Raw genomic sequence first — 27561 nt, forward strand, 5'->3', positions numbered from 1 at the left:
ACCAGAAAGGGTGGAAGTGTGGAGTACAAATCAAAGGAGGTTGTACAACACACTGGTGAGACCGCGCTTAGAATCACAATGGTCACAATATTACCAAAAGGGCATTTTGGCATTGGAGAGTCCGTAGTTGACAAAGGCAGGGTTTCCATACAGTTTAGAAACTCTAAATTAAATCTCTGTTGTTGTGAATGTGAAGTAGCACATATACCATGTACATTCCACACACTATAGGAAGTTAAAAAGGTGAGTAAATCAGCTGTGCAAATTGACCCTTCTTCACACAGAGTGGTGACGGTATGGAATTGGTTACCTAGTCATGTTGTTGATGCTGAATCACTGGGATCCTTTAAGACCTGACTTGACAAAGTTTTGAGATAAATCAGCTGCTAGGAACTGGACTTGGCAGAATCTCATTTGTAAATTTTCCTAATAAAAAAATGGGACATGTATCAAGTTTATTCATATTTATTGAGTGCATTTTTTTAGTACAATATTTTCAGAAAGTTACAATTACAAACTCCAACATACTCAACACAATTAACAAATCAGAAATATACAACAAAACAAACAAAAAAATGTACAGTCCCTTCATTCTCTATGTACAGTGTGTTGCCGGAAACATGCTGGCACTGTCCTGTTTGATTGGCTGTCCAGACAGAGGTGGAGTTTAAGTGCATGACGTCATCTCAAATGGCAGCAATTGCCCCGCCCCATTCCCACAACCCACATAACAGGAATTGCTTTTCCTATCTTTCCATTTGGACTTCGGATTGAGGTGTTTGGCAGCCACATATTTCTGAAAGTAAAACAAAAGATCAAGAATAAATGCCATGTGCCACTTAACAATTACAATTAAAAGCATTTGACCAATCAGTTCTCTGATTTGCAAGACCAATTATTTGTTATAAACATCAGACTGGCAGTGCTTTCTGGACAAGTGTACTGCCCAGTGTAATACATCTTTAACACCTCTGCTTGTGGCTCATATCATACTGACTGTGCATTGGAGTTCCGTTCAGCTCTCTATTGGAATGACTCACCGGCATCCATGCACACTACAAGCCTCTCAACTACCATGTAAAAGAGCCAGACTGTCTGCATACGTGTTTATCAAGCTTTTAATCTCATCTCATCTCACCTCACCGACAGCGGTCAGAATCCGTAACGGCAGTGCACTACACAACACTGCATGTTACAGTAAATTTGTAAATTTGGTGATCAGCTGCAGCCAAGCTATAAGATCCATCTCACAGAACCAATGTAATAGGATGGAGGCTGGATGCAAACCTCTTCCCCGATCAGTGCCATGGGTTCAGTCTTAAAGTCTCACATACAAATGAGGGAGACTAATGTGTTTTTGACTTTCAACATGTAACCAAGACTTCCAGCTTGAAATCCTGGTTACCAGAAAGATTTGGGAACAATTATTATTATTGTTTTCTTACTTCCTACTAGATACCCAGCAAGCACAGCCTATTACAGGAGACAACAATCATTTCAATTTTGCTGTAAATGGACTTGCTGTTTTTTTTTTAATCTGCTTAACCAGCATTAAATATGTAAGAGCCAATGCTTCACAACACATTGTCTTCCCTTTTATTAGCAAAACAACTTTCTTGCAAGTCCTTTATGTTTAGTTTTCTGCAGTTTAGTTCCCTTTTGAATTGGGCAAAGGCAATTTATAGCATCTAACTGTGCTGTTGATTGAAAAATATGATGCTCCGGCCAGGTAACATTGCTTTGGGAGAGAATGTCTGTGGTGTGACTCCCTCAAACCATCTCACGGTGCCCCATTCTGGGCCCTGCATCACACCACTGAACTATGTTAGGTCAAGTGGGGTACTACAACCTGGCTAAATACAATAAATTACTTCCAAACTTACTGCAAGCCTGCAAAAAGGTAAATAGTAAAACAAAACGGGACTAGTGAGAATGTTACTATAATGAGGGGAAAAAGTGTTTCAAAGCATTGCCTCCTTAAGAGGATCTTGCGCAAAAACAACAGCTATTTACAATCGCTTAACAACAGGGTTGCAAGAAGTCATCGATGATAGGATATTTGCATTCAATTTGCAGCTTGGCATTAGTCACCTTATAGACTCTTATTGGACAAGTCATAAGTCATGAAGCAAGTGGAAACAAAAGGTTAATTGAAAAAGAGCACTCAGCCTCGTTAAATGTGTCTGTATGACAGATAGTTGTAGACAGATCTGCTCCACCTACCGTTTTGTCTTTGTTAAAGCCAAGCCTTATTATTACAGTGAGCGTGGTGAAGTGCCTGGAAGAGACAAGCAAACACTGGCATTAGTGTGGTTCCCTGTCGTTCATCATATGGGGCATTAACATTGATTGCGGATGTAATGCAGTGTCGCGGAGAAACGGGAGGCTGCAGTGTGTTTCCTGGCAGTGTCAGTGTATACCTCTCCCCGCTGGGAGACACTTTGCGACTGCAGTAAATTATCAGTGATCTCCAGAAGCACCATTATGAGGATGAAGTGTGTGTCCCCTGAGAAGCTAGTCCATTCAGAGGATATTGGGGGGGGGGTGATCAATTGCCATGATCAATTTTTAAAAAATGCATTTCTGAAGAGTACATATCATGAGATATTTTTCTTCCTCTCAGGAGATGATATATATACATAAAAAACCATATCTGTGTTTTAATTTCAATCCACAAGTTCCTTTTGAGGATATTAATAGGGTTGGAGAAAAATCAATTAGTGTGACGTTATAAATCATTGTTTGTGACTTAATTATTTATTGTGCATAGAAATGACAATTGATAATCGATAAATCACGCTTCATGCAAAAACCGAAAAAAAATAGTGTGCGAAATAACTATTAATTAGGGATGTGGACATGATTAATGGATTTAAAACATGATTTACAACATGATTAATGTGATATTATTTAGAGGATAAACAATAATTGTTGAAAAAAGGTGTGTGTGTAAAAACAGCAAACTGGGAAAAGGAGATCAAGTAAAAGCGCCACCCTTATAGTACTGTGACAGGGTAGGTGATATTCACCCAATGGTCAAAGGGGAAAACAAGATGGCCAGAAACAAAACAATAAGGGACTTGGGAGAGTGTTGATATACAAAAGATATACGGTTCAGTACATGAACAGCAGAGCTGACAATTCCTTTACTATTCCTAATGGCTCATACCCGTGTAGCTATCGTTGGCTATCAGCCACCTTTTGTACAGAACCATTGCCATTATAGTGCCAATGAATTTCCTTAAAGATAATTTGGCAAGGTTAGCCTATAACCTGAAAAGAAGACTATAATTGTTTTCTGACGCCTTAATTCATATTTCTCTTGTACTTTCTCCCAGCCAGGATATTTATTTATATTTTATATTTTAATATTCAATCCACTGCTCTTCAGCCAGATCATCAATTTTGGTGTCACCGCTAATGTTGATGGATTGCAAGGCAATAAATCCACAATTAACGATTGCAGACAACATCCAAATCCTCACTCCCGAAGAACGGGATTACACCGCAGAGACTTTCTAACACTTTACAGCTGTCCAGAATTGATTTTTATAAAATTAAAACCCGCAGGAGCAGAATAGAAGAAATCGCCATTACTTTCTCATCCTTCAAGACGGAGCAGTGCATTTCCTTTATATGGACTCTTTACTGGGCTGCATCAGTTCAGACGTAAAGACCATCTTGACAGTTTCCTACTGAAGTGCACAATGGAAAAGTAAGCTCCCCTGAGGTCTGTGCTAGCACAAACTACAAGACAATCCATCCCCCACCACACAGAGCAGTGCTGTGACCTGTTCCTAAAATTATAACAATGAATCACTAAAGCAAGTGGTTACCAGCAGTTAATGTCCTCTGTCAGTAGCGGTAGTAATAACTAGGGCCATTACTGCTCCTAATGCTCTAGAAAAGCCATTGCCTAGAGCAATAAATATCACTAAACATTCATTTGATAATTGCTATTTTTATGCGTCGGTCTACCCGATTGGATTTGACATGGTGTGGTGGTCCTGGTATACCCCCCTGGGTCCCTTGATTACTCTGGAAGACGGAACGAATGCTGTAGTTTATTTCAGCATCGTTTCAGATCAATCCAGCCAACAGTGTTGCACTGATACCCTGGCTAGATGATAATGTGCCCATCCATGTGGTGACGCATGGTTTAAGGAGGATGGTTACTTCAGGTTTCCAAAAGAGCACTGCACCAAAGCACACTTCAATTCTTAAAACTGAATTCCTATTGAAATATTGTCTACACACACATTTGAGGTCCACACCAATACCATACTGTATTCAGGTCACATTCAGATAAGCGTTACCAAGAGGACTATTCCGTCTGAATGCAATATGTGAAAGCCCCTGGAGTGAATTTGCTTTCATTTTGTATATAGTGGAAATAAATAAATAAATAAATAAATCACAGTGAGTGTGCCAATTTCATCTCTCTATTATTTTGCCTATTGAAATGAAACTGACTACTTGTTTTTCGGTTCAATTTTGATCACATTTTGTGTGCTGAAATGAAAACCCAAAATCTTATGATGGAATGACATCTGGAATGAGGGAAAAAAAGAGCACAGACATCATCTATACCTGATTTCAGCTAATGTCGGTCAATTTTGTCGACTCCAGTGGTTTTCATATTCAAAAGAAACATTTCTATCTAAGCAAATCCATTACCACAGCGTTCCAGCTATTCCCAGCACTTGCTTTTCAATAGACGCAGTCATGTTTGGTATTGTACAAGAGAACGCGCAAAAACTCTATTCAGAACATACTATACAATACATTTATGGGAGGCTGCAAGCCTTATGCTAAGAAAAGGAGGCACCATCCCTCTTATCCACAAGTTAGCCAGCTGTAATCACCTGCCACTGTGTTAATAGCCTACATTAAAATAAATTCACAGCCAAAAGAATTTGATTGAGAAAATCATATACAGCACCTCAAATGGTGTTCGAGACACTATGTACGACACTGTGGCGGCAACTGTAAAATTACAGAGACAAAGGGTATTTTTTTCTTATACGATAACCACCATCAAACCTGACCTAGAGAATAACAGAATACAGCCGTGTAGTGAGTATGAAGGCAATATCTGAAAACGTGAGGTCTTTATCATCTGGAAACCAAACAGTCTCATGATCCACAGGCCACGGGTTACAGGGAGGGGTTCTGTTACATTTTGAGACATTTACATAACAGTAAAACTAGAAAGTTCGCCTCTGAAATGTTTTTTAAGATACTAGCAGTAGAAGTAGCGGCAGTGGCGGTGCCGTGGCTGAGTATCAATTATATATATATATATATATATATATATATATATATATATATATATATATATGCTTGATTAATACAATGTAAATAGCAGTGATTATCAATTAGTTATAAAATAATGTTACAATAATTACCTCAACAGTAACATGACTGTACAATAACACTCTTATTTCTTAAAAATGATTACAACTGCAGTTAGCACTGAAACTAAAAGCATTACCAAATATAAAAAATTGAATTCACACAAAAGTAGAAAAAAGTCTAAAATCTCTCTCTCTCTCTCTCTCTCTCTCTCTCTCTCTCTCTCTCTCTCTCTCTCTCTCTCCCTCTCCCTCTCCCTCTCCCTCTCTCTCTCTCGGAGTGCAGGTGCACTTGCTGTTTCATCACCTCTTATACGAAGGCTCTGTGCACTACACCCCATGTTCCCTGCGTGTTTATCACTGAAGGCTGTAAGGAAGCTGTCACTCTGCAGCCACGTCCTGTATTGCATTATATTCCACAGGCTCACTCAGCTCCCCCGGGCAGCCAGGCCCTTCTCTCACACTTATGTATTTAAACTACAGGCAGGGAGAACCTGTCAATAGCCTGTCTGAGGAAAAAACAAGCACATACAGTCTTTCTTCATTTCATAGCATGCTGTCTTAGCCAATATTGCCTTTTTTAGTAATATTCTGTGCCATTTATTTTAGTTAATGTCCATTTGTACATTACCAGTAACTTATTTTCATAATATTTAAATTCTTACATGTTTAATATCATATTATAGTGTGTGTTCTCTATCATTCTCTATTTGATTATGTTTAGATTCAATTAGTATGCTTACTAATTCTATAGTATTGTATACTAACATGACACATATCAACCTGTGCGTCTGCTTCTGAAAATAGTCCTTAACATTTCTAAAGCGAGGTGGTTTTTAAGAAGACGGTTCTGTCCCCTCTGTAACTGTGATTTTAAATGTAGTTTTTCAATTTACAAACTGACATTTGCAGAGTGGGCAGACTGTACAGTTTCATGTCACTACAGAAATGATTTAGGAGTCGTTTCAGAAGCAGCCCTCCTGGTTGAAGTCAGAAATACAGTTTGTCACCCGTGGATTTTATAAAATCACTGGGGAATTCACCTGGATTGCACGAAACACCTATCAGGGTGGGCATTACACTTGCGATAGATTCAATGCAGGTAGATTTCCTGGCACTGTGAAATGCTCAAAAATACAAGTCAAGCAGGCACTGTTTTTGGCTAATGCCTTCATCAATGAAGTATGAGAGACCTGCCCCTGCAGCAGAAGGAGGTTATGAAGAGACACACATGTATAGGAAACAGTGGCAGAAGTGATATTTGTAACATACATACATAAGGACAAGCCTATATACTCTACAACACTTTTAAAAGAGCCCTTCTTAGATTCATTTATAGTCTTTTGATTATGTTGTTTTTTCAATTCCAAGTATACTACCACAGCACTGCTCTTCACTTCCTTTGCTACAAGTAACATGACCCCTATGGCAGGACCTATTTGTGTTTGGTTTGTATATTATAAATCAAGTTTGATTGGATTTGAAGTTTTTGTTAAATTTGGCAGGGAAGGGGTTAAAAATCCATCTCTGGAAAACGTGTGGAATGTGGTCTGACTCTAATTGAATAATTGCTTGCTAATTTGTGCCTGGCCACATGGGTAAAACAGGAGCTGAGAGCCAGCTCCTTTATTCTCCAGATAGGATGAGTAGGTTTTGTCAAACTGAGAGACGGCAAAGTCCTTCACCCGAGAAGACCAGGAACAATACATAGCGTTCCTCATGCGGGGCCTCCCTTTTCATAGGGAGCAGCGCCCATGACCAAACCCCATCACCTCTTGTTTTGTAACTTTCTTTTTGTGTTTTGTTTTTTTAGCTTGGCTTACACAACTTTTTTGTATATGAAAAATATATAAAAACAAACCACCAACGTTTTGTATAAGCCATGGTATTTCGTCTGCATTTTCGTCTGAAAACTGGAGCGCCTGAGCAGAATGTCCAACCACAATCTCACTGCCTCTCTCTCACAAGCAAACTCCCACACCCTTTTACAATCCTACATCATCCCATACAGTTTCCTACATGAACTATAGACTGTGAGTGTTCGACAAGTGGGATTGCATTATGTATTTGTGGCAGGAAAAAAATATGCGCTTTATCTGAGTTAAAGTGCAAATAAATAAAGGCCTGGCATACAAACAGCTTAGAAGAAATGTTTTTGAAGCCTTGATTCAAGTAAATGCAAAATATATGAAAACAAACCACCATAATTCTGATTTTTTTTTTTTATGTAACAATACTTAACAGAGAGAGGGATACATACCAGGATGTTTAGGCAGCCAAGTGGGGACCATCCTTAAAATGTACAGATCCAAGCCTTCCAAAACAAAATAGATAAAAAAAAGAACAGATCTCCACTGCCTTCTATAGATCAGCAGTGTGCCACAGCACAGTTCACATGTTAGTCATTTTCCTGTAATGTCCACTGGTTTGCTTTTTCTGGCAGTTGGGTAATTGAAATGCTATACATTGCTGGTAATCTATACAGCTTCAGACAAGACATAATTATTTAGAATGTCATTAGTAGGATTTGCTTCTAGCCACAAGCCTGGTTCCATACGCTGGCGTTCACATATTCTTACAAGCAGACAATCAAAGTCCAGTATGGATGTCCGTTACAACCCAGGTAACACAGACATTGTTGCCAAAAATGCAAGCAGAAAAAAAAATATATATATTTATTACACGTCACCTTCAATATGAAGATTTATTTAATGGATTTCCAATCCGGGTACAGCCATAAGAGCAGTCCTTTGGCAATGACGCCCTCTGTAGATATCAGAAGATATTGCGGTAGTCTTAAAGAAAACGTCACAGCATTAATGAAAAAGTAGCGTTTGTACTCCATCGTTCTAGCTGAGTATTAGGGTCTGAGTCCAAGAAAAAAAAATCTAAAATCCACTATTCTGAAATTCTAATCAACATTATTCCACAATATGTTTTTTTTTTAAGTATGTATTTTTCTCAAGCAAAATACAAGCATCCTTACTATTTTCCTTCAATGAAATGGCACCAAATAATGAATGTTTTTGGCCGATTATGCACCGGAAATTAAATGAAAGTGATAGGTTCCAACCAGGAATATTCGGTCAGGTCTTCTGTCCCCCCTACGGTCCTCCTAGTGTTTTGAGACCTATCCCAGGATGCACTCTCCTGTCATGCCATGGAGGTGGGTGACTGGCTCATCTGTACCCTCATAGACTGGATGCTGCTAAGTATTTTCTTCTGGTGCCCGGCTAAAGTCACTCCTATCCGCAGAAGGTCCCTAGAAAGGAAAAAAGTAAAGAATCAGTGGAGGTTCTTTGATTGAATGTACAAACATAATTTTAAGGAAACCTTAAAAACCGTCTTGCACAGCAACTGATTTACAGTCCTGATTTGCTCCTACTGACAGCAATGTAAAGTCACCTTCAATATTAAGCCACCAATGTATTCAGTATTAAGCTCATTCATCAAACTGTTCTACACTATTATTGTTAAAAACCATACAGGAAAGTTTCAGAAATATAAAACTATATTCAATGAATCATTAAATTAAATATCCCACGAGTTTGTGAATACATTTTTTTTTTTTTTTGTTACAGTTTGGTACTCTGTGTTTTTTTTTTTTTCACACAGTGTCAGACCTCTCACACAATTATGCGAGAGGATGATAGATGCTCTTGTGACTAAGAATGGGCTTCCCTCACTCCCTCCCTCCCTCCCTGATGCTTAGGGTTCTCGAGAGGGGAAACAGCAGCCTGCCTGGTGACAGGTTTCAGCTGCTCTGTGTCCCACACTGAAAAAAAGAAGTGGCAAGGCTGCAACAGGAAAAAGGTTGTTTTGTTTAAAGTGGTAAAAATTCCCATTCTATTCATGACCCCAGTCCCTGGAGGTTGGTCAGAAGCAAAGTTGTGTTCCATACTCAGTCTACAATAGTAAACGCTGGCATGTTTTCAGTCTTTTCTTTTAAAATTGTATCAGTTCAAGGCCTATAAGTGCAGAAGTATGTTTTCAGAGAGGATTAAAATAATAATGGTATAAAACTACTCAAAATACTTTTAACTGCTCCTTCTGTCATTTTTAGTTTATAAACCTAATGGCTTCCTTAGTGTAATGGAATGTATTTGTCTTTTTTTATAGAACAAATGTGGCCTGTTACTAGACCATGTGAGTGTTTTGGGTCAATTATAGTTATTCAGAATCACTAGCTGTGACCTGTCAAACAGTATTTATTTTATTTAAAAAAAAAGAAAAAAAACTTTTATAAAACCCTAAAACCACAACCCTCAATCATAAACTGCAAATGTGGTCAATGAAAAGCCATAGGAGGCTTTATGGTCCGTTGGTTAAAGTAACAGGGCAGCAGTGTGGAGTAGTGGTAAGGGCTCTGGATTCTTGACCGGAGGGTCGTGGGTTCAATCCCAGGTGGGGGACGCTGCTGCTGTACCCTTGAGCAAGGTACTTTACCTAGATTGCTCCAGTAAAAACCCAACTGTATGAATGGGTAATTGTATGTTAAGTAACTCTGCAGCTGATGCATAGTTCACACACCCTAGTCTCTGTAAGTTGCCTTGTTAAATAAACAACAAATAATAATAATCCCAGATGAACCCGTAATGTTACAAGAGCCTGCCCTCCGTACTCACTCTGAAGTCATCTGTGCAACGAGCTGGAGGGAGGTGAAGCCGGCACCCAGGAGATTATCTCGGTACTGGTTCATTTTGATGGCTCCCAGCCACTCTTCCACTGAGGTGAAAGTGGTGAAGTCCGGGATGGAGCGATCCAGCAGGGGCTGAGAAGGCCTGTGGAGTGGAGCAAGCAGGTTAGGATGTGACCACAGCAGTGTTGGGGAGTAATGCATTCCTGTAATCTGATTACATTTTTAAGTAACATGTAACTGCAATGCTTCCTTTTTCAGACAAATGTGGTAACACATTACATGTTATCTGTAAAATAATATGTTTTAATTATATTTAAAAACAAAAAAGGACTATAGCTAATGCAGAACATGGAAATCAGAAAGTGCTTGAACAGTGCAAGTCACACCTTACATGTCACATGAACACATTTTTTATATCATCTTGTTAGAAAATGGCATCAGAGGAGGGAACGAGTGGGTTCAATAGCTGGATCTTCAAAGAATATTTCGAGCTGCAACCTGACCAAATTGAAAAAATGTAAAATGTAAACTCTGCCTATTTGTAACTAACTGTACTTAGTTACATCTTTATTCAACTAACTTGCAACTGCAACAGATTACTTTTTAAAAGTAACTTCCTCAACACTGGACCCCAGCGTCATCACTATCTTGATTCACATATTGTCCCTTATGTAATGCACATCACAAAAGTACCACTCAAATCAGCACTATATGGCGCAATTGGTAGTCACTGTTTGAGGCCCGGGACTGAATGACAGACAGTGGGGCTTACTTATATCAGAATTGTGAGCATTCATTGCATTTGCCTGACATCATCGTGTATAAGTCAGTGCCATTGTCTCTCACCTGTTACAAAAGTTAAAATAAATTGATAGTATTAAAAAAAGTGATAAAATTCAAGATATTGGACATGTGAACTATTCAAAGTCTCTGCAATGTTTAATGAAAAACAAATGGTAAGCCTGTTTTATAGCACAATGTCACCTCTCAACAAAGAAGACATTATTGCACTTGAGAAAAAAAAAAGAGCAGCCAGGCAAATCCCTGGATTTAATGGCATTAGCTACGAGGAAAGAATTAAATCTCTTCAGCCAAGAAAAAAGAGCAGTAAGAGGGGATTTCATTGAAGTTTATAAAATCCTCAACAGTATAGACTTCAAACACAAGATAAGAGGGCACAAATGGAAGTTTTTCTTCTCAGCAATTTGTCGTAAAGGTATGATAAAGCACAGTTAAACAGTGAATCAGTGAAAACTGTAAAGCAGGATAGTAAATGCATAGTATAAGCATGAGTACACTCTTAGGATGATAAACACGTACACAGCGGTGATGGTAGCCACAGCTTTGAGGCTGATGGGGTTGCGGATCATCTTGTCCAGGGTGTTGACGATATCTGTGAATCGTGGTCGGGCGTTGCGGTCCTTCTGCCAGCAGTCTAGCATGAGCTGGTGCAGGGTGGCCGGGCAATCCATGGGTGGGGGCAGGCGGTAGTCTTGTTCGATGGCATTGATCACCTACAAGAGAGATCAATAGCTCAGCTGGGGTTGGGGTATGTGGATCCAACGTTAGGTTGAAGTTCTGGTGGCATGCATTGGAATTTGACAGCTCAGATCACAATACAAGGTGCTTCTAGACACATGCAACAGGCTTTATCTGTCACGTGAGGCCATCTCCAGCCAATCACTTGTAAGCATTAATGTCTGACGCAGCTCACATTACCTGCTAGATCTATTATAAACCGAACATCTGTTTGTGTATAAAGACATTTTTTTAAATGTGTTTTTAGGTTATTGTTTTGCCTGGAATGTTGTCGTTTAAAGCAGGTTTCAGGATTCTAAAGTCTTGTTTTAGAAAGCATCTTCCTGTGGGATAATGAACACTCTACTCTGAACATCGATGGCCGAGACAATCTGTGAGGTTTATAATATTGCTTAAAACCTCAAGCTTTACAGGTACCTGTCAATTAAAAAAATAAATAAATAAATCCACGTCAACTTGAATCGCTGGAAAGTTTATCATAGGATGCACTGCTGCTAACAATGTCGTTCCTTTCATTAAGCTAAAGAATGAGCATCATTTAAAAAAAAAAATCCTTGTTTAAAAAATGCTATTGAGATCCAGCATTCTGTGTCATCACCCAAGACTCCGCCCTTGCTGGGTTTAATAAGCGAGTGCAGGCTTCACTCTCAAAGCTGTTTACTCCAAATTGTCATGAGCACAATTTTTCCAGATAGTAAAAATGCAACCAATAAAAGTGGCTATGGTTTCATTTGACCTTGGACTAAATCACGCCCATCTCTCAGGGTTCTTTATGCCTCACTTCTATACATTCAGGTCTCTCACCGGTTGTCAGGTTCTCTCTTGGCCTGTTTCCCTTTGGACAAGTGGTCCAATTCATTCTTAATAACCATCAGTAAAAGTCAATCGAAGAGACGACCCAATTTTCCCACAGTGTTGGAGCAAGACAGAAGTGCACTTGTAAAATATCAGGCAATCACAACAAAATGAAGGCCCTGAGAGAACCTCTTTATACACGATCTTGATTACTCATAAAGATGAAAATGGGGCATAAAAGGATTTCACAAGTACATACTGTGCCTTGAGGCCAAGCTCACACAGCCCCAGTGACTGTTAAAAATAAATGATTTCAAGAGTTAATTACAGGAGATAGAGGTGACTGGCATCTCAAGCACTTACTGGTGCTCAGCCCTCTGATTTCCTGATAAGCACACGCTCATCAACCAAGGGCTTTCTCCAGGGATAATTACAAGGCCACCTTCTTGCACGTCCTGGGTACACCCACTGCCCTTTGGTAAGCTGTGGGATTTCAGTTTGAATCATAATCACCATTACAATATGTACAACTCAACAGTATGGCCTACTGTTGGCTGCCTAAGACCCTGGTCTAGACTCAGGAGCTAAGCAGGATTTGACCAGTTTAGTTCCTGCATGGGAGGCCTCCTCTGGTGCTACAGTGTAAGTGCTGTTGGTGGCTCAATAGGGGGTGCTCTCTATTTTGCCGTTTACCTCGCCCTCATATGGTGTAGGCATCGGGGCCCTGTGCTATAGGAGATGTCCCTGTGATGAGGCTCTAAACATGACTACAACATGAAAATTTAAGAGCAAGTAGCTTCAAAATGTAATTGTATGAAGTTTGCAATCATTGCGTGCGATTCTGTTGCTCTGTTGCCTGGGTAAATGAGGGACATGAAGTATATTGAAAGCCAGGGCTTCCACACGGGTGTGGCTCATGTGATAATTAAGCAAATAACACAAATAACACAAATAACAAAAAACAGGCGATCAACTGCAGATCAAAAACGGTCCGCCGAGAACTCCACAGAGCGGGATACCATAGTGGCCCAACGCCCTATTAAGTGACTTCACATTGGTGTTTCCATTTTTTTGTCCACTACCTGTATATCAGGTAGGCTAGATCAGCTAAAGGACTTCATATAGTACAAGCCAGCACCACTAGTGCACAGATGTGTAATTATTAGAAGGCACTGGCTGTTACTTCAATAAAGACAGATCTAGCCAAGATTACATATACCTGAGGCAGGCAGCTAGAACTGAAGACCAGCTCCTGAACTCCAGTGGAAGTAACTTAACACAGACTAATTTAAAAAAAACACACACACACACAATTTGAGTAATTGTAATTATAGAACCTCTAAGAATGATTGCATCATATAATAGTAAAACCTAAGGAGACCACAATTTGAAACTACTTACTCTAAGTCAACACTAAATTACATGTAATAATTTGGTCCACACTTAGATACATGATTTAATTGATTGATAGATAGAACACCTGGAGGCAATGTGGCTTATAGGCTTGTAGGTTAACATTGAAAGGGCAGGGAGGTTGAATACTGAGTCCTAGGGGCTTTTCATCTTTAAAAAACTAGACCTTCCAAAGCCTGCATCCCATAACTCAAACCACGTTTGTTTCTGTAGTGTAAAGCTCTTGTCCAAACCCCCATTGACTATTTACTACAGGGATTCACCAAGACACAATTCCTTTCCTTACATTAGTGTCGATCAATTAAGAGAGATGTCTTTTGATTCCAATCACCTATATTAGTTCTCCACAAGCTTTCAGTCATCTTGACAGTCAGTAGGTCAAAACTTGTTCATAGAATATTAAAACATCATTCATATTGACAGCTCTTCTTCAATATATTGCTACAATTTTGTTTTAAATATACAACCACCTTCTTATATTGTATAACCAGTCAGCGCCCAAGGGGATTGCTTGTAAGGAGAACAATGTGTGTGATTCTTGCTGTGTATTACAGGCACAACACACAGCAATTACTGACGGTAACCATCTCAACAACCCTGCTACACAGTAGACATCACATAACAACTGAAAGTTCTATACTTTTGTTTTTGGTTAATAGTATCAAATGCTTCAATTGAATCACTACATATAAAGAGTATATTACATTCTGTCCTGTTCCTTTACTCTTTTGTTTAATTGGGAATCGGTAATTGTTTTAAAAAAAAAATATATATATATATATATATATTTTTATATAGCGCCTTTCATAGTGGACCACCATCACAAAGCGTTTTACAGAGGTAGGCCAAACTGTGCATTATATGTAGAGTCACTTACAATAGGACATTGATTTACATCTTGTCTGCAGGATGGAGCACAAGGAGGTTAAGTGACTTGGTCAGGGTCACGCAGCGAGTCAGTCAGTGGCAGATGTGGGATTTGAAACGGTGACCTTCTGGTTATAAGCCCTGGACTAAGCACTGGACCACACTTTAGCCCATTTTCTCCCGAATTTGAAATGCCCAATTATTCTTATAATAATTGGCTCACCGCTGCGCTGACTCAGGAGAGAAGAAGCCGAGCACACGTCTCCTCTGAAATGTGTGCCGTCAGCTGTCCACTTTGTTTCACTCTGCAGGTGCCTTGGCAGTCCACAGGGGTCGCTGCTACATGGTGAGCTGAGGACGACACCCTGGACGACCTAAGCCCTCCCCACCCCGGGCGGCGCTCGGCCAATTGTGCGCCGCCCCTTGGGAACTCCTGCCCACGGCCGTCTATAGGGCACATCCTGCACTCCAAATGGAGTGCCTTTACTGGATGCGCCACTTAGAGTCCCCTGAGTGTATTTTTGTTATAAGTCTCTGTTAAGGTGCTTTTCTTGACCTGCTCAGCCATCTTTAATGCAGGCTAGATCAGCCACAGTTAGGTTCGTAAGTGCCAGCACCATCTAGTGCAGTGTATTGCCAGCAAAACAAAAGGAACGTAATCAAAAAATGTCAGATCACTAGATGGCACTGGTTATTATAAATACACATTGGCTGATTAAATCGTTATTACCTATATCTCCGTCAGGCAACTAGAGCTGAAAAAATGTCTTGTAGTCAGGTGCAAGCATTGTAGAAATACACAGCACTTGAGTATGTGCAATAAGAACCCTGCAGTATAAATGAAGAGAATGACATTTGAAGCTCCTTACTTAATAATAAACTCATCTTCAATCTATAACATACTAGCATGTAATTAAACCTTTGTGAACTCAGTTCCATTTAATCCATTTGTCATTGATTGCTTCATCTCTCTTCTTGTTTTCTTACTTATTTAAGTTGAATTCTGTATCTGTATTCTGTAAAATATATATTTTTTCAATTCCCACACAGTACAAATTGAACAAAGGCCAACAGAAAGTCAAACAGCTATTATTTTTTAATTTCATCCACCGTTAGCAATCAATGATTTTAGCTAAAATTTATTGCCACGATATGGGAGGAATAATGCAAATCAAAGAAAATATCTCAATATACCATCTTGTGCTGTCATCTTTAATAAAATGTAGATCGCTAGTGCTTGAGGCAATATATTTGGTCACGCTGGTTGGTAAATTTTGCAAAATGAAGCTTGTAATGGAGTAAATTCTGATGCAAAATTAAGAATTACAAAGTGCAGAATTCTCAAGATAACACTGCAGGAAATAGAGCAAGAGTTGGGAATTGGACCCTGAATCATATGTCTCTTCTTGACTACCTAACTGGTATACAAAATCACAACACAGCTTTACAGCAATTAGATTAGTTAAGCGTGTAAACAACTGTTAATTGACTTGAGAATGTTACAGTAAAGGCACACACATTTGACTGTTTTTTTTTTTCTTGGCACAGAAATATTTTGTATGCAACTGCTGGCATTCAAACACAAAATCAGAAACCTTCCATGACACTGAGCCTTCCAGATGATTGAAACCTCTGCCTAATTGGCCCAGTTCTTTCCCAGTCAAAGAACGTTTCTAACAATATTTTTTTAACTTTTCAAGACAAGGTACTGTAGGTGACAACTTGTTAAAGTTATTTATTTATTTGCTTTTGTTTGTCTAAAATAATTAGTTATACAATAACACTGAAAGAGTTCACTTTTTGAGAGCAGGGCAGGAGCAGCCACATGAATTGGTTCATCAATAAAAAGTGGTTTTACTGTAGATTAGGTATCATGTATCAGTGTCATCTTCTCAGCCGTGTTTTATTAACCCATCCATTATTGAGTAATAATAGAACCTCCATAAATTTTTTAAAAAAAAAACAATGGGAGACCAGTGTCCAGTTGTTTATAATATTCAATAAATGCCGGTTTTCAAAATAAGTCAGTCACTAATACAGTATAAACAGTTTAACAAATGAGGAATTGACATCTTCAAAATACACGGGGAAACCATTGCATAAATCATATAAATAAAGATAAATAAATAAACACTGCACAATCCAAAAACTAATCCTATTTCTTTATAAATGCTCTTATAGTATTAACAGCTGTCTCCCTGTGTGTACCATTGTACATCACTACTACATTTGTAAAACACTATACTGGGTTGAGCACCGAAATTGAGGAGCCCTGATGTCCTAGATATAAACTCTCTGTGCTTTGTCCTGTAGCCAATCCCTCAAGTTTCATAAGCACCATTCTCAAACACAATAAGAATGAAAATGGTTCCCCCACTTACATCCTGGTTGGACATGTCCCAGTAGGGCCTCTCTCCGAATGACATCACTTCCCACATGACGATCCCATAGCTCCACACGTCACTGGCCGAGGTGAACTTGCGGTACGCAATGGCTTCGGGGGCTGTCCATCGAACTGGGATCTTCCCTCCCTGGAACACAGAAACAAGACACATCCCTGTGAGTGTGTTTACTACCTGAGTTCTGTCTAACCGTAGTAACATGTACACTAGTGGTCATTTAATAATAACCAAGTAAAGTAATACTTAGATAGGCTATATTCTGCTACTGCCATGCATCTGTACCCAGACTTAAAAGAGATAGGTCCAAAGCTATACAATCTATTTTTAACTTCATTTTAGATTTACTAAACTAACAGTATAGCTGGTTCCTTGTTACTTGTGATGAAAATCGTTTGGTACTTTACATATAAATATAATATATATCAGACCCTGATACTGACGTGAGACAGCCATCTGAAATGCCTTTGTATCAGGTGGTTTGTATGAGATTAAAAAGACAAGAAATTAAAGTTAGCTTTACTGATTAATCATTATCATTGAACTATATACAAATATAGTATAGAGGTCAGAGGGGGTAGTCGTGAGTAGCCACACTGACCCCTGGTGGAGTGAATATCATCTTGTATCTTACTGCACTGTGATTAAGTACCAGAAAGAAATGCATTTTGGAGCCGTGGTTAGCACTTTTTCAAGGCCTTGATTTAATTATACTGGTGTAAGCCTACTTAAACCCACACATGATAAGGTGATTTGAAATATAAAATTAGACACGCACTCACAAACTTGAGAGCCAAAAGGTTTCTGATGAGTGAAGGGGAAAGAGTTAACCATGAATCGTTTTTTGAAAACTAAAAGTGGCTTAAATGACTTGTATGAACTTCAAAACCAATAGAGGGATGTTTCTCCAGACAAAATGGTAAAAGCAGTGTAAGTCAGATATCAGTGCCAATATCTTTTCAGATATTACTCAGAAAACTATACCTTGTAAAACATGCAAAAATGTACAAACTATCTTCATTCATAAGATATGTCGGAGCTGCTTTATTCAACATGCTTGATCTGAGAAACCTTGCATTTGAAACCTTTCAGAGACTCAGTTCTTCAAACAGCCTTCTCTGTGTGAATTAGAGCTGGAGGCCTGGAAAGAACCAAAGTCAACTGTGCAGCAGCGGGCTCCATAATCTAACTCTGCATCGATCGGTTGCACTTAACCTGCTGCAAAAGTGAGAGCTGTTTTGATAAGGCTTCAACAGCAATTTGCCGTTTATGGATGGATCTATATCCATTTTCCCTTATAACCTCTTGCAAGGGGAATAATAAGGGCCACTGAACAAAAACGCCTGTAGTTCCGGACTGTAATTGTTCGGTACGTGTGCCCTTGGCGAGCAAGGTAGAATTAATTACAATTGACTACAACTTGTGTTTACCATTGTTTCAGCACAGAAGAGGGGAGAATATATCATTCTTCACTGTATATCGTACGGTTTTTGTCTTCAAAGGATCCTAGGGAAATTATTAAAAACCTTTCTTAAAAGACTTCAACATCCATAAATACACATTGGTGTTCTCTATCCCATAAAATACTCATTCACACCTAATATCGATAATGTTGTTTTTATTCCTAATGCATATTATATGATTTCTTTGAAGTATTTGAAAAGAACAATTCATCTAACTAAATATTGCATTTTTCCAATTGCATTGTTTTTGCATTCGCTATCAGCAACCCTGGGATCAGGGTTGTAATTATAATCTGGCACAAGAATTAGTTGAGGGTTTTTAAATCCCACAAAGTATAGAATAGGAGAGTGTCAGCAGGAAACCCTCTCTGTTAGGAACAGCGCACTGCCAAAGCACAGCACCTTTTTATTTTGAGTTGTTTTTTTTCCTCAGTGTTTTGTTTTGCCTTTTTGTTTTCTGTACACTTTTTGTATAGTTGCCCATGACACACCAGTGAATAACAATCATGATTTAATATAAACACTGCAGCTTCTAGGCAGCGCCTTATTGATAAGGCTGATGAATACATTTTCTATCTCTCTTTCTTTGTCCATTTTGGTTCAATAGTTTTCTGATGTAAACTGCCCCGGGACCTCACTTAAAAATGAGACTTTCTAATCATAGCTTAGTTCACGAGGTAGAACAGGAGGTGTGTCTATCCATTAGTAAATGCTTTGTAAACCATTTTTATAGCTGACTGATCTGAGGCTTCTATGCATATCTTCAATAATTAACACTGTGGGTGAAAGCAATTGAAGAGAACACAGAGAAAAACAAAGGGAAGGAATATAGAAGCAAAATTGGAAATCAGGGATTTGCATTATACAAAATAAGAATAATGCTACTGTTCAATTTCCCCAACGTTTAAATTTTAAAATATTGAGAACCAATAAAAAAAGCCATCACAAGAATTCCTCCATTCGAGTTCTGTTACTTGTATGATATAGAAGATGTACACATGTAGAAGACTACATGTGTACAACAGTTACATCATTTACACCGTACCTACAGACGTGCTCAAATTTGTTGGTACCCTTACAGCTCATTGAAATAATGCTTCATTCCTCCTGAAAAGTGATGAAATTAAAAGCTATTTTATCATGTATACTTGCATGCCTTTGGTATGTCATAGAATAAAGCAAAGAAGCTGTGAAAAGAGATGAATTATTGCTTATTCTACAAAGATATTTTAAAATGGCCTGGACACATTTGTTGGTACCCCTTAGAAAAGATAATAAATAATTGGATTATAGTGATATTTCAAACTAATTAGTTTCTTTAATTAGTAACACACATGTCTCCAATCTTGTAATCAGTCAATCAGCCTATTTAAATGGAGAAAAGTAGTCACTGTGCTGTTTGGTATCATTGTGTGCACCACACTGAACATGGACCAGAGAAAGCAAAGGAGAGAGTTGTCTGAGGAGATCAGAAAGAAAATAATAGACAAGCATTGGAAAGGTAAAGGCTACAAAACCATCTCCAAGCAGCTTGATGTTCCTGTGACAACAGTTGCAAATATTATTAAGAAGTTTAAGGTCCATGGAACTGTAGCCAACCTCCCTGGGCGCGGCCGCAAGAGGAAAATCGACCCCAGATTGAACAGAAGGATAGTGCGAATGGTAGAAAAAGAACCAAGGATAACTGCCAAAGAGATACAAGCTGAACTCCAAGGTGAAGGTACGTCAGTTTCTGATCGCACCATCCGTCGCTTTTTGAGTGAAAGTGGGCTCCATGGAAGAAGACCCAGGAGGACTCCACTTTTGACAGAAAAACATAAAAAAGCCAGACTGGAATTTGCTAAAATGCATATTGACAAGCCACAATCCTTCTGGGAGAATGTCCTTTGGACAGATGAGTCAAAACTGGAGCTTTTTGGCAAGTCACATCAGCTCTATGTTCACAGACGAAAAAATGAAGCTTTCAAAGAAAAGAACACCATACCTACAGTGAAACATGGAGGAGGCTCGGTTATGTTTTGGGGCTGCTTTGCTGCGCCTGGCACAGGGTGCCTTGAATCTGTGCAGGGCACAATGAAATCTCAAGACTATCAAGGCATTCTGGAGCGAAACGTACTGTCCAGTGTCAGAAAGCTCTGTCTCAGTCGCAGGTCATGGGTTCTCCAACAGGATAATGACCCAAAACACACAGCTAAAAGCATCCAAGAATGGATAAGAACAAAACATTGGACTATTCTGAAGTGGCCTTCTATGAGTCCTGATCTGAATCCTATCGAACATCTATGGAAAGAGCTGAAACTTGCAGTCTGGAGAAGGCACCCATCAAACCTGAGACAGCTGGAGCAGTTTGCTCAGGAAGAGTGGGCCAAACTACCTGTTAAGAAGTGCAGAAGTCTCATTGAGAGCTACAGAAAACGTTTGATTGCAGTGATTGCCTCTAAAGGTTGTGCAACAAAATATTAGGTTAGGGGTCCCATCATTTTTGTCCATGCCATTTTCATTTGTTTTCTTATTTACAATATTATGTTGAATAAAAAATCAAAAGCAAAGTCTGATTTCTATTAAATATGGAATAAACAATGGTGGATGCCAATTACTTTTGTCAGTTTCAAGTTATTTCAGAGAAAATTGTGCATTCTTCATTTTTTGTGGAGGGGTACCAACAAATTTGAGCACGTCTGTATACACTACCATATAAACCTCTATTTCACATGCATATGTATGGCAAACCTGAAGAATTATTCTAAATGCTTAACAATAGTTAAATGTCTATAAACTATTAACATCCCTAATTTAAATGAATTAATTTTGTTTAGCAATTGAGTTCAATTATACGTTTAAAAAACGAGGACGCATTTACTGAAACATCTGTAAAATAAGTTCTAAAGGGGTCAGGGACTGAGCAGGTATCCAACCCATTTCCTAAAACCTCACTGCCTCCCTTGAAATCGAATTAGGAATAAAAAGTGCCTTCACATTGATCACAGGTCTGAGGGCTTGATGAGGATGTATAGTTATCCATGAAGCGTTTAAAAAGAGACTCATAAATAATCCAAATGTATTTTCTGTGTTGAGTGATTGACGGTCCTTGAAAGGGTAGGCTTTGAATTGCTGTCAGGTTAGAAGCAATCAGTGTAATGCCCGTGTTAAGCAGGGCAACTGGAAGGATCATCTCTTCCACGCACACCCACACATAGACACATGCACAGCTGCTATTACTCAAGCAGAAAGGGTCTTTATAGAAAGCAGGGTTGAAAACACAAGTTGAGAAATGTGAGTTAATGATTCACTGGCCTTCTAAGAACAAATAATCACCAGTCTGCATAAAAATAAAGGTTGTAGTTACAAGTGTTTCTCAAATATTAGCAGAAGCTCAGAACTTGACTTTTTTTGGAAACTTATATTTGTTATATCAAGAGAAAGGATGTCCATGGACCACATTGACACACTTTTGCAGAATCAATACACTGAGATTATAAAATGCAAAAATACATTTCTGTTGCTATAAGATGCAGAGTTCAACAGTTTTCTTGGCATTCAGCGCCACAAATTCATTTTTGCAAAGTCACCATTAATGCAGGAACAAAATAAACACTTGCCTAGATTTCAAGTGAGCTCTGGACAAGCTCTTTCTCTTGAACTTTTTGTACTTGTGAATCTTTAAATTCCTTTTCTTAGGGAATCGTAATGTGTTTGTGATAACACTGGAATATTCATGAGCTTTAACACTGTAAAGTAATACATCTGTTATTTTAACATTACATATTTGGCAGCTACCTCACAAGCCCCGAGTCATTTTCTTTCTCTTTTTTTTTATGAACAATTATTTTTTTATTAATTTTCTTTCTTCGTCTTTCTTTCTTCTTGTAGTTAGCTGCTTCATAGTGGAAATAATATCAGCAACCTCCTGTTTAAGAGCATTAAGGATAGTAGCAGCTTCGGTTACGTTTCGAATCACAGGCCGCAAAGCCGTGTCAATTGCTTCTTGAACTGATCCACGAAAAGTGTGTGCAACCTCTGCCAACTGAGTGCCCCAATCATTGGGGCCTCATGACTTCTTCATACGCTTTCCCTCCGGTGTGGATTGAGGGGAAGCAACGGATCCCTTACGTGAAGTAGGCACATAAAAATGGTAAGCAGACAATTTTATATAACAAAAAATAATACTAAATAATATAAAAAGCACAATTTGTTCAATTTGACTCACTAGGCCTACTAGCTAGTGGAGGTCGTGCCGGTGGTGATGCTGAACTGGCGGGATTAGCAGCGCAGACAGCGCTGCTAGCCGGCATCGCCATCAGGAGCAGTTTACCCCTTCATTTTTGATTTGGTTTTCCTTTCCCACGATACGTTTCAAATTCAGTAGCGACAACTAGCCTAGGCTACATGACGTGATTACGTAGGGACCTCTCACTAGCTGACCACCACTGTTTCAAGATCAGTTACTTACCTCGCCGGCCCGCCCCATAACCTCTATGTACAAAAAAGAGAGCAGGTCTGGAATCGGTGGGAGAAATAACGAGGAAGCAGAGGCAACTTTAACTGATCGCTTTTATTAGAATGTTTACAGTGCTAACAGTGGAAAAAATAATAAATCATGCCGCGAGAGGTACCGGATCCGGGAAAATTAGGTGCCGGAACGAAAAAAGTCAAATCTGAGAGGGGCCGGATCCTGCCGGAACAGGATCCGGCACCTCTCAGATTTAACTTTTTTCAAATTAAGCATTGCTGCCATGGTTGGAATCCAGTAAGATGCTTGACCCCAGAATGTGGAGATAAAATGACCTAGGAATTGCAAGTGTAACACATTTCCTGGAAGACAAGCAAACTGAGAACTTTCTTTAACCTAGCGTAGTAAATTAAAAAAAATGCGCATTTGAGACATATAGTGAATGGAAGTGCAGGACAGGTTACAGTTATTAAAGTATTTTGTTAGCTATAACCATATACAGCCACAAGTGATACGCACTTAGAAATGTGTGTCACTTCCTCAACTTCTTTGAAAATAAAGTATATCCCTTTTTGGATTATGTAAAATCTAAAGCACTGGTATTGGTACCATGTTTGTGGATACGGGAAGCAAGCGAAGTGTTCTCTTAGCCGAAGTTTTCTTTAAGATGGAGTTGACCACCAGACACAACATGAATCAATCAATAAATAAATATGTATTACTTGTCATGACGCACGTGCATCGCATGAAATTAACAGAATAAGTAAGAGAAATGCAGTAGGCAGGTGTATGTTAATAAACTATAATAACGTTAATAAACTGTCAAACTAAATTGACGCAGCACTTCTACACACGTTAAAAAATGCAGCAGCAGCTCTAGATTAATTATGAATACCTATACAGGAGCAATATTCAAGAAATGTACAAAATTATTTAACAGAATGTTGAAGCAACTCATCAGAACGGAAAATACCAAATTGCTCGGCTTCTCGTGTGTGATTCAGGTTTTTTTCAGCTCATACAATTTCCAACTTTTTGTAGCAAGAGAAACAGCGGAGTGTTTCACCATGTGTTTACATGCCATTTTGTAGTGATGAGGTGCACTCGTGGAAATCAAAATACAAAACGAGGCAATGATCTGACGGCGGTTCTGGATGGATTGACTGCCTCAAGACATTCTCGCGATTGAATAAACCATTTTAATTTAAGTTTGATGATGATGAGTTATTAGGTTACAAAACAGTACTGTATCAGTTGTGAACGAATCGCTAGCGGTGCCAAAAAGATGTTCTTTTAAGCGAAGTTCCTGTTCCTTTAGACAGAGCATTTACAATGGGAAAAATCTGTTTCAACACAAGGGTGTTCTCTTAGGTATGGCAAGCCAAATTATCATTTAGAGATATCTCTAATTCATTTATAGATATCTCTAAATATTTGAAGATATCTCTAAATCATTTCCAGATATCTCTAAATATTTGAAGATATCTTCAAATATTTAGAGATATCTCTAAATCATTTTAAGATATCTAAAATGCATTTTTAGATATCTTTAAATCATTTGAAGATATCTTTAAATGGAGCTTTAAATGAGATATCTAAAATGCATTTTTAGATATCTTTAAATCATTTTAAGATATCTCTAAATGTTTCTGAGATATCTTTAAATACTTTTCAGATAATTAAATAACAGGAAGTTATTTAGAGATATCTCTAAATGTTTTAGAGATATCTCTAAATGAACAGGAAGCTATTTGAAGATATCTTCAAATGATTTAGAGATATCTTTAAATGAACAGGAAGTTATTTGAAGATATCTTCAAATGATTTACAGATATCTTTAAATAATATGTGGATTTGGCTAGCATGGTGCACCAAACTGTCATTTAGAGATATCTTAAAATGAGGGTTTTAAAGATATCTCTAAATCATTTAAAGATATCTTCAAATAACTTCCTGTTCATTTAAAGATATCTGCAAATCATTTGAAGATATCTTCAAATAGCTTCCTGTTCATTTCGAGATATCTCTAAATCATTTCGAGATATCTATAAATAACTTCCTGTTCATTTAGAGATATCTCTAAATCATTTAGAGATATCTTCAAATGAACAGGAAGCTATTTCAAGATATCTCAAAATGACTTCCTGTGAAAATGCTGTATGTTTTCAATGGACTTCCTGTCCATTTAAAGATATCTTCAAATGAACAGGAAGTTATTTAGAGATATCTCAAAATGATTTAGAGATATCTCTAAATGAACAGGAAGCTATTTGAAGATATCTTCAAATGATTTGCAGATATCTTTAAATGAACAGGACGTTATTTAAAGATATCTTCAAATGATTTAGAGATATCTTTAAATGAACAGGACGTTATTTGAAGATATCTTCAAATGATTTAGAGATATCTTTAAATAATATGTGGATTTGGCTAACATGGTGCGCCAATCTGTCATTTAGAGATATCTTAAAATGAGGGTTTTAAAGATATCTGTAAATCATTTGAAGATATCTTCAAATAACTTCCTGTTCATTTAAAGATATCTGTAAATCATTTGAAGATATCTTCAAATAACTTCCAATTTATTTAGAGATATCTCTAAATCATTTAGAGATATCTCGAAATAACTTCCTGTTCATTTAGAGATATCTCTAAATGATTTGAAGATATCTTCAAATGAACAGGAAGCCATTTCAAGATATCTCAAAATGACTTCCTGTGAAAATGCTCTATGTTTTCAATGGACTTCCTGTCCATTTGAAGATATCTTCAAATGAACAGGAAGATATTTAGAGATATCTCTAAATGATTTAGAGATATCTCTAAATGAACAGGAAGTTATTTGAAGATATCTTCAAATGATTTAGAGATATCTTTAAATGAACAGGAAGTTATTTGAAGATATCTTCAAACGATTTAAAGATATCTTTAAATGAACAGGAAGTTATTTGAAGATATCTTTAAATGATTTAGAGATATCTTTAAAACCCTCATTTTAAGATATCTCTAAATGACAGTTTGGCGTGCCATGCTAGCACAATCCATATGGTTTCCATAGTATTTAAAGATATCTGTAAATCAATTTGAGATATCTTTATTTCATTTTTAGATATCTCAAATTGATTTACAGATATCTTTAAATTCATTTTAGATATCTTAAAAACTGCACAATTAAAGATATCTGGAATTCAATTTGAGATATCTTGAAATGTTTTACAGATATCTCTAAATATTTCAAGATATCTTAAAATGCAATTAGAGATATCTCTAAATGATAATTTGGCTTGCCATACTTAGGAGGTATTCCTATATGTGGAGACTACTGTATTAACTCTTTCATGCATGGTGACCTCATATGGGGACAGATACAGAAAACATTGTAGGCTTTATACAATTTGAAAAATACAGTACTGTGCAAAAGTTTTAGGCAGGTGTGAAAAAATGCTGTAAAGTAAGAATGCTTTCAAAAATAGACATGTTAATAGATTATATTTATCAATTAACTAAAACAACTAAAAGAAAAATCTAAATCAAATCCATATTTGGTGTGACCACCCTTTGCCTTCAAAACAGCATCAATTCTTCTAGGTACACTTGCACAAAGTTAGGGATTTTGTAGGCATATAGTCAGGTGTATGATTAAACAATTATACCAAACAGGTGCTAATGATCATCAATTCAATATGTAGGTTGAAACACAATCATTAACTGAAACAGAAACAGCTGTGTAGGAGGAATAAAACTGGGTGAGGAACAGCCAAACTCAGCTAACAAGGTGAGGTTGCTGAAGACAGTTTACTGTCAAAAGTCATACACCATGGCAAGATTGAGCACAGCAACAAGACACAAGGTATTTATACTGCATTAGCAAGGTCTCTCCCAGGCCGAAATTTCAAGGCTGACAGGGGTTTCCAGATGCTGTCCAAGCTCGTTTGAAGAAGCACAAAGAAACGGGCAACGTTGAGGACCTTAGACGCAGTGGTCGGCCAAGGAAACTTACTGCAGCAGATGAAAGACACATAATGCTTACTTCCCTTCGCAATCGGAAGATGTCCAGCAGTGCCATCAGCTCAGAATTGGCAGAAAACAGTGGGACCCTGGTACACCCATCTACTGTCCGGAGAAGTCTGGAAGACTTGCGGCCAAAAAGCCATACCTCCGACGTGGAAACTAGGCCAAGCGACTCAACTATGCACGAAAACACAGGAACTGGGGTGCAGAAAAATGGCAGCAGGTGCTCTGGACTGATGAGTCAAAATCTGAAATATTTGGCTGTAGCAGAAAGCAGTTTGTTCGCCGAAGGGCTGGAGAGCGGCACAGGAATGAGTGTCTGCAGGCAACAGTGAAGCATGGTGGAGGTTCCTTGCAAGTTTGGGGCTGCATTTCTGCAAATGGAGTTGGGGATTTGGTCAGAATTAATGGTCTCCTCAATGCTGAGAAGTACAGGCAGATACTTATCCATCAAGCAATACCATCAGGGAGGCATCTGATTGGCCCCAAATTTATTCTGCAGCATGACAACGACCCCAAACAGACAGCAAAAGTCATTAAGAACTATCTTCAGCGTAAAGAAGAACAAGGAGTCCTGGAAGTGATGGTATGGCCCCCACAGAGCCCTGATCTCAACATCATCGAGTATGTC

The 27561-nt window shown here is 38.2% G+C and overlaps 1 protein-coding gene across 2 annotated transcripts in view; it reads right to left on the minus strand.

Annotated features, from left to right (window-relative positions):
- Positions 1-449: 449 nt before the first annotated feature.
- The window catches only part of LOC117423351 (ephrin type-B receptor 1), a 257791-nt gene continuing 230679 nt past the window's right edge, over positions 450-27561 (minus strand). Inside the window, exons 13-18 of one of the 2 annotated variants that reach the window (XM_034038975.3) lie at positions 16989-17138; positions 11314-11507; positions 9980-10135; positions 7615-8616; positions 2224-2278; positions 450-796 (exon numbers count right to left, since the gene is read on the minus strand). In XM_034038975.3, the coding sequence (XP_033894866.3) occupies positions 8508-8616; positions 9980-10135; positions 11314-11507; positions 16989-17138 (609 nt within the window). In that variant the 3' untranslated portion in view covers positions 450-796; positions 2224-2278; positions 7615-8507. The remainder of the gene's footprint in view (positions 797-2223; positions 2279-7614; positions 8617-9979; positions 10136-11313; positions 11508-16988; positions 17139-27561) is intronic. The other variant, XM_058990042.1, reaches the window with a different exon arrangement.

Source organism: Acipenser ruthenus, chromosome 17 (genome assembly GCF_902713425.1).
Source record: "Acipenser ruthenus chromosome 17, fAciRut3.2 maternal haplotype, whole genome shotgun sequence".
Classification (NCBI taxonomy): domain Eukaryota; kingdom Metazoa; phylum Chordata; class Actinopteri; order Acipenseriformes; family Acipenseridae; genus Acipenser; species Acipenser ruthenus.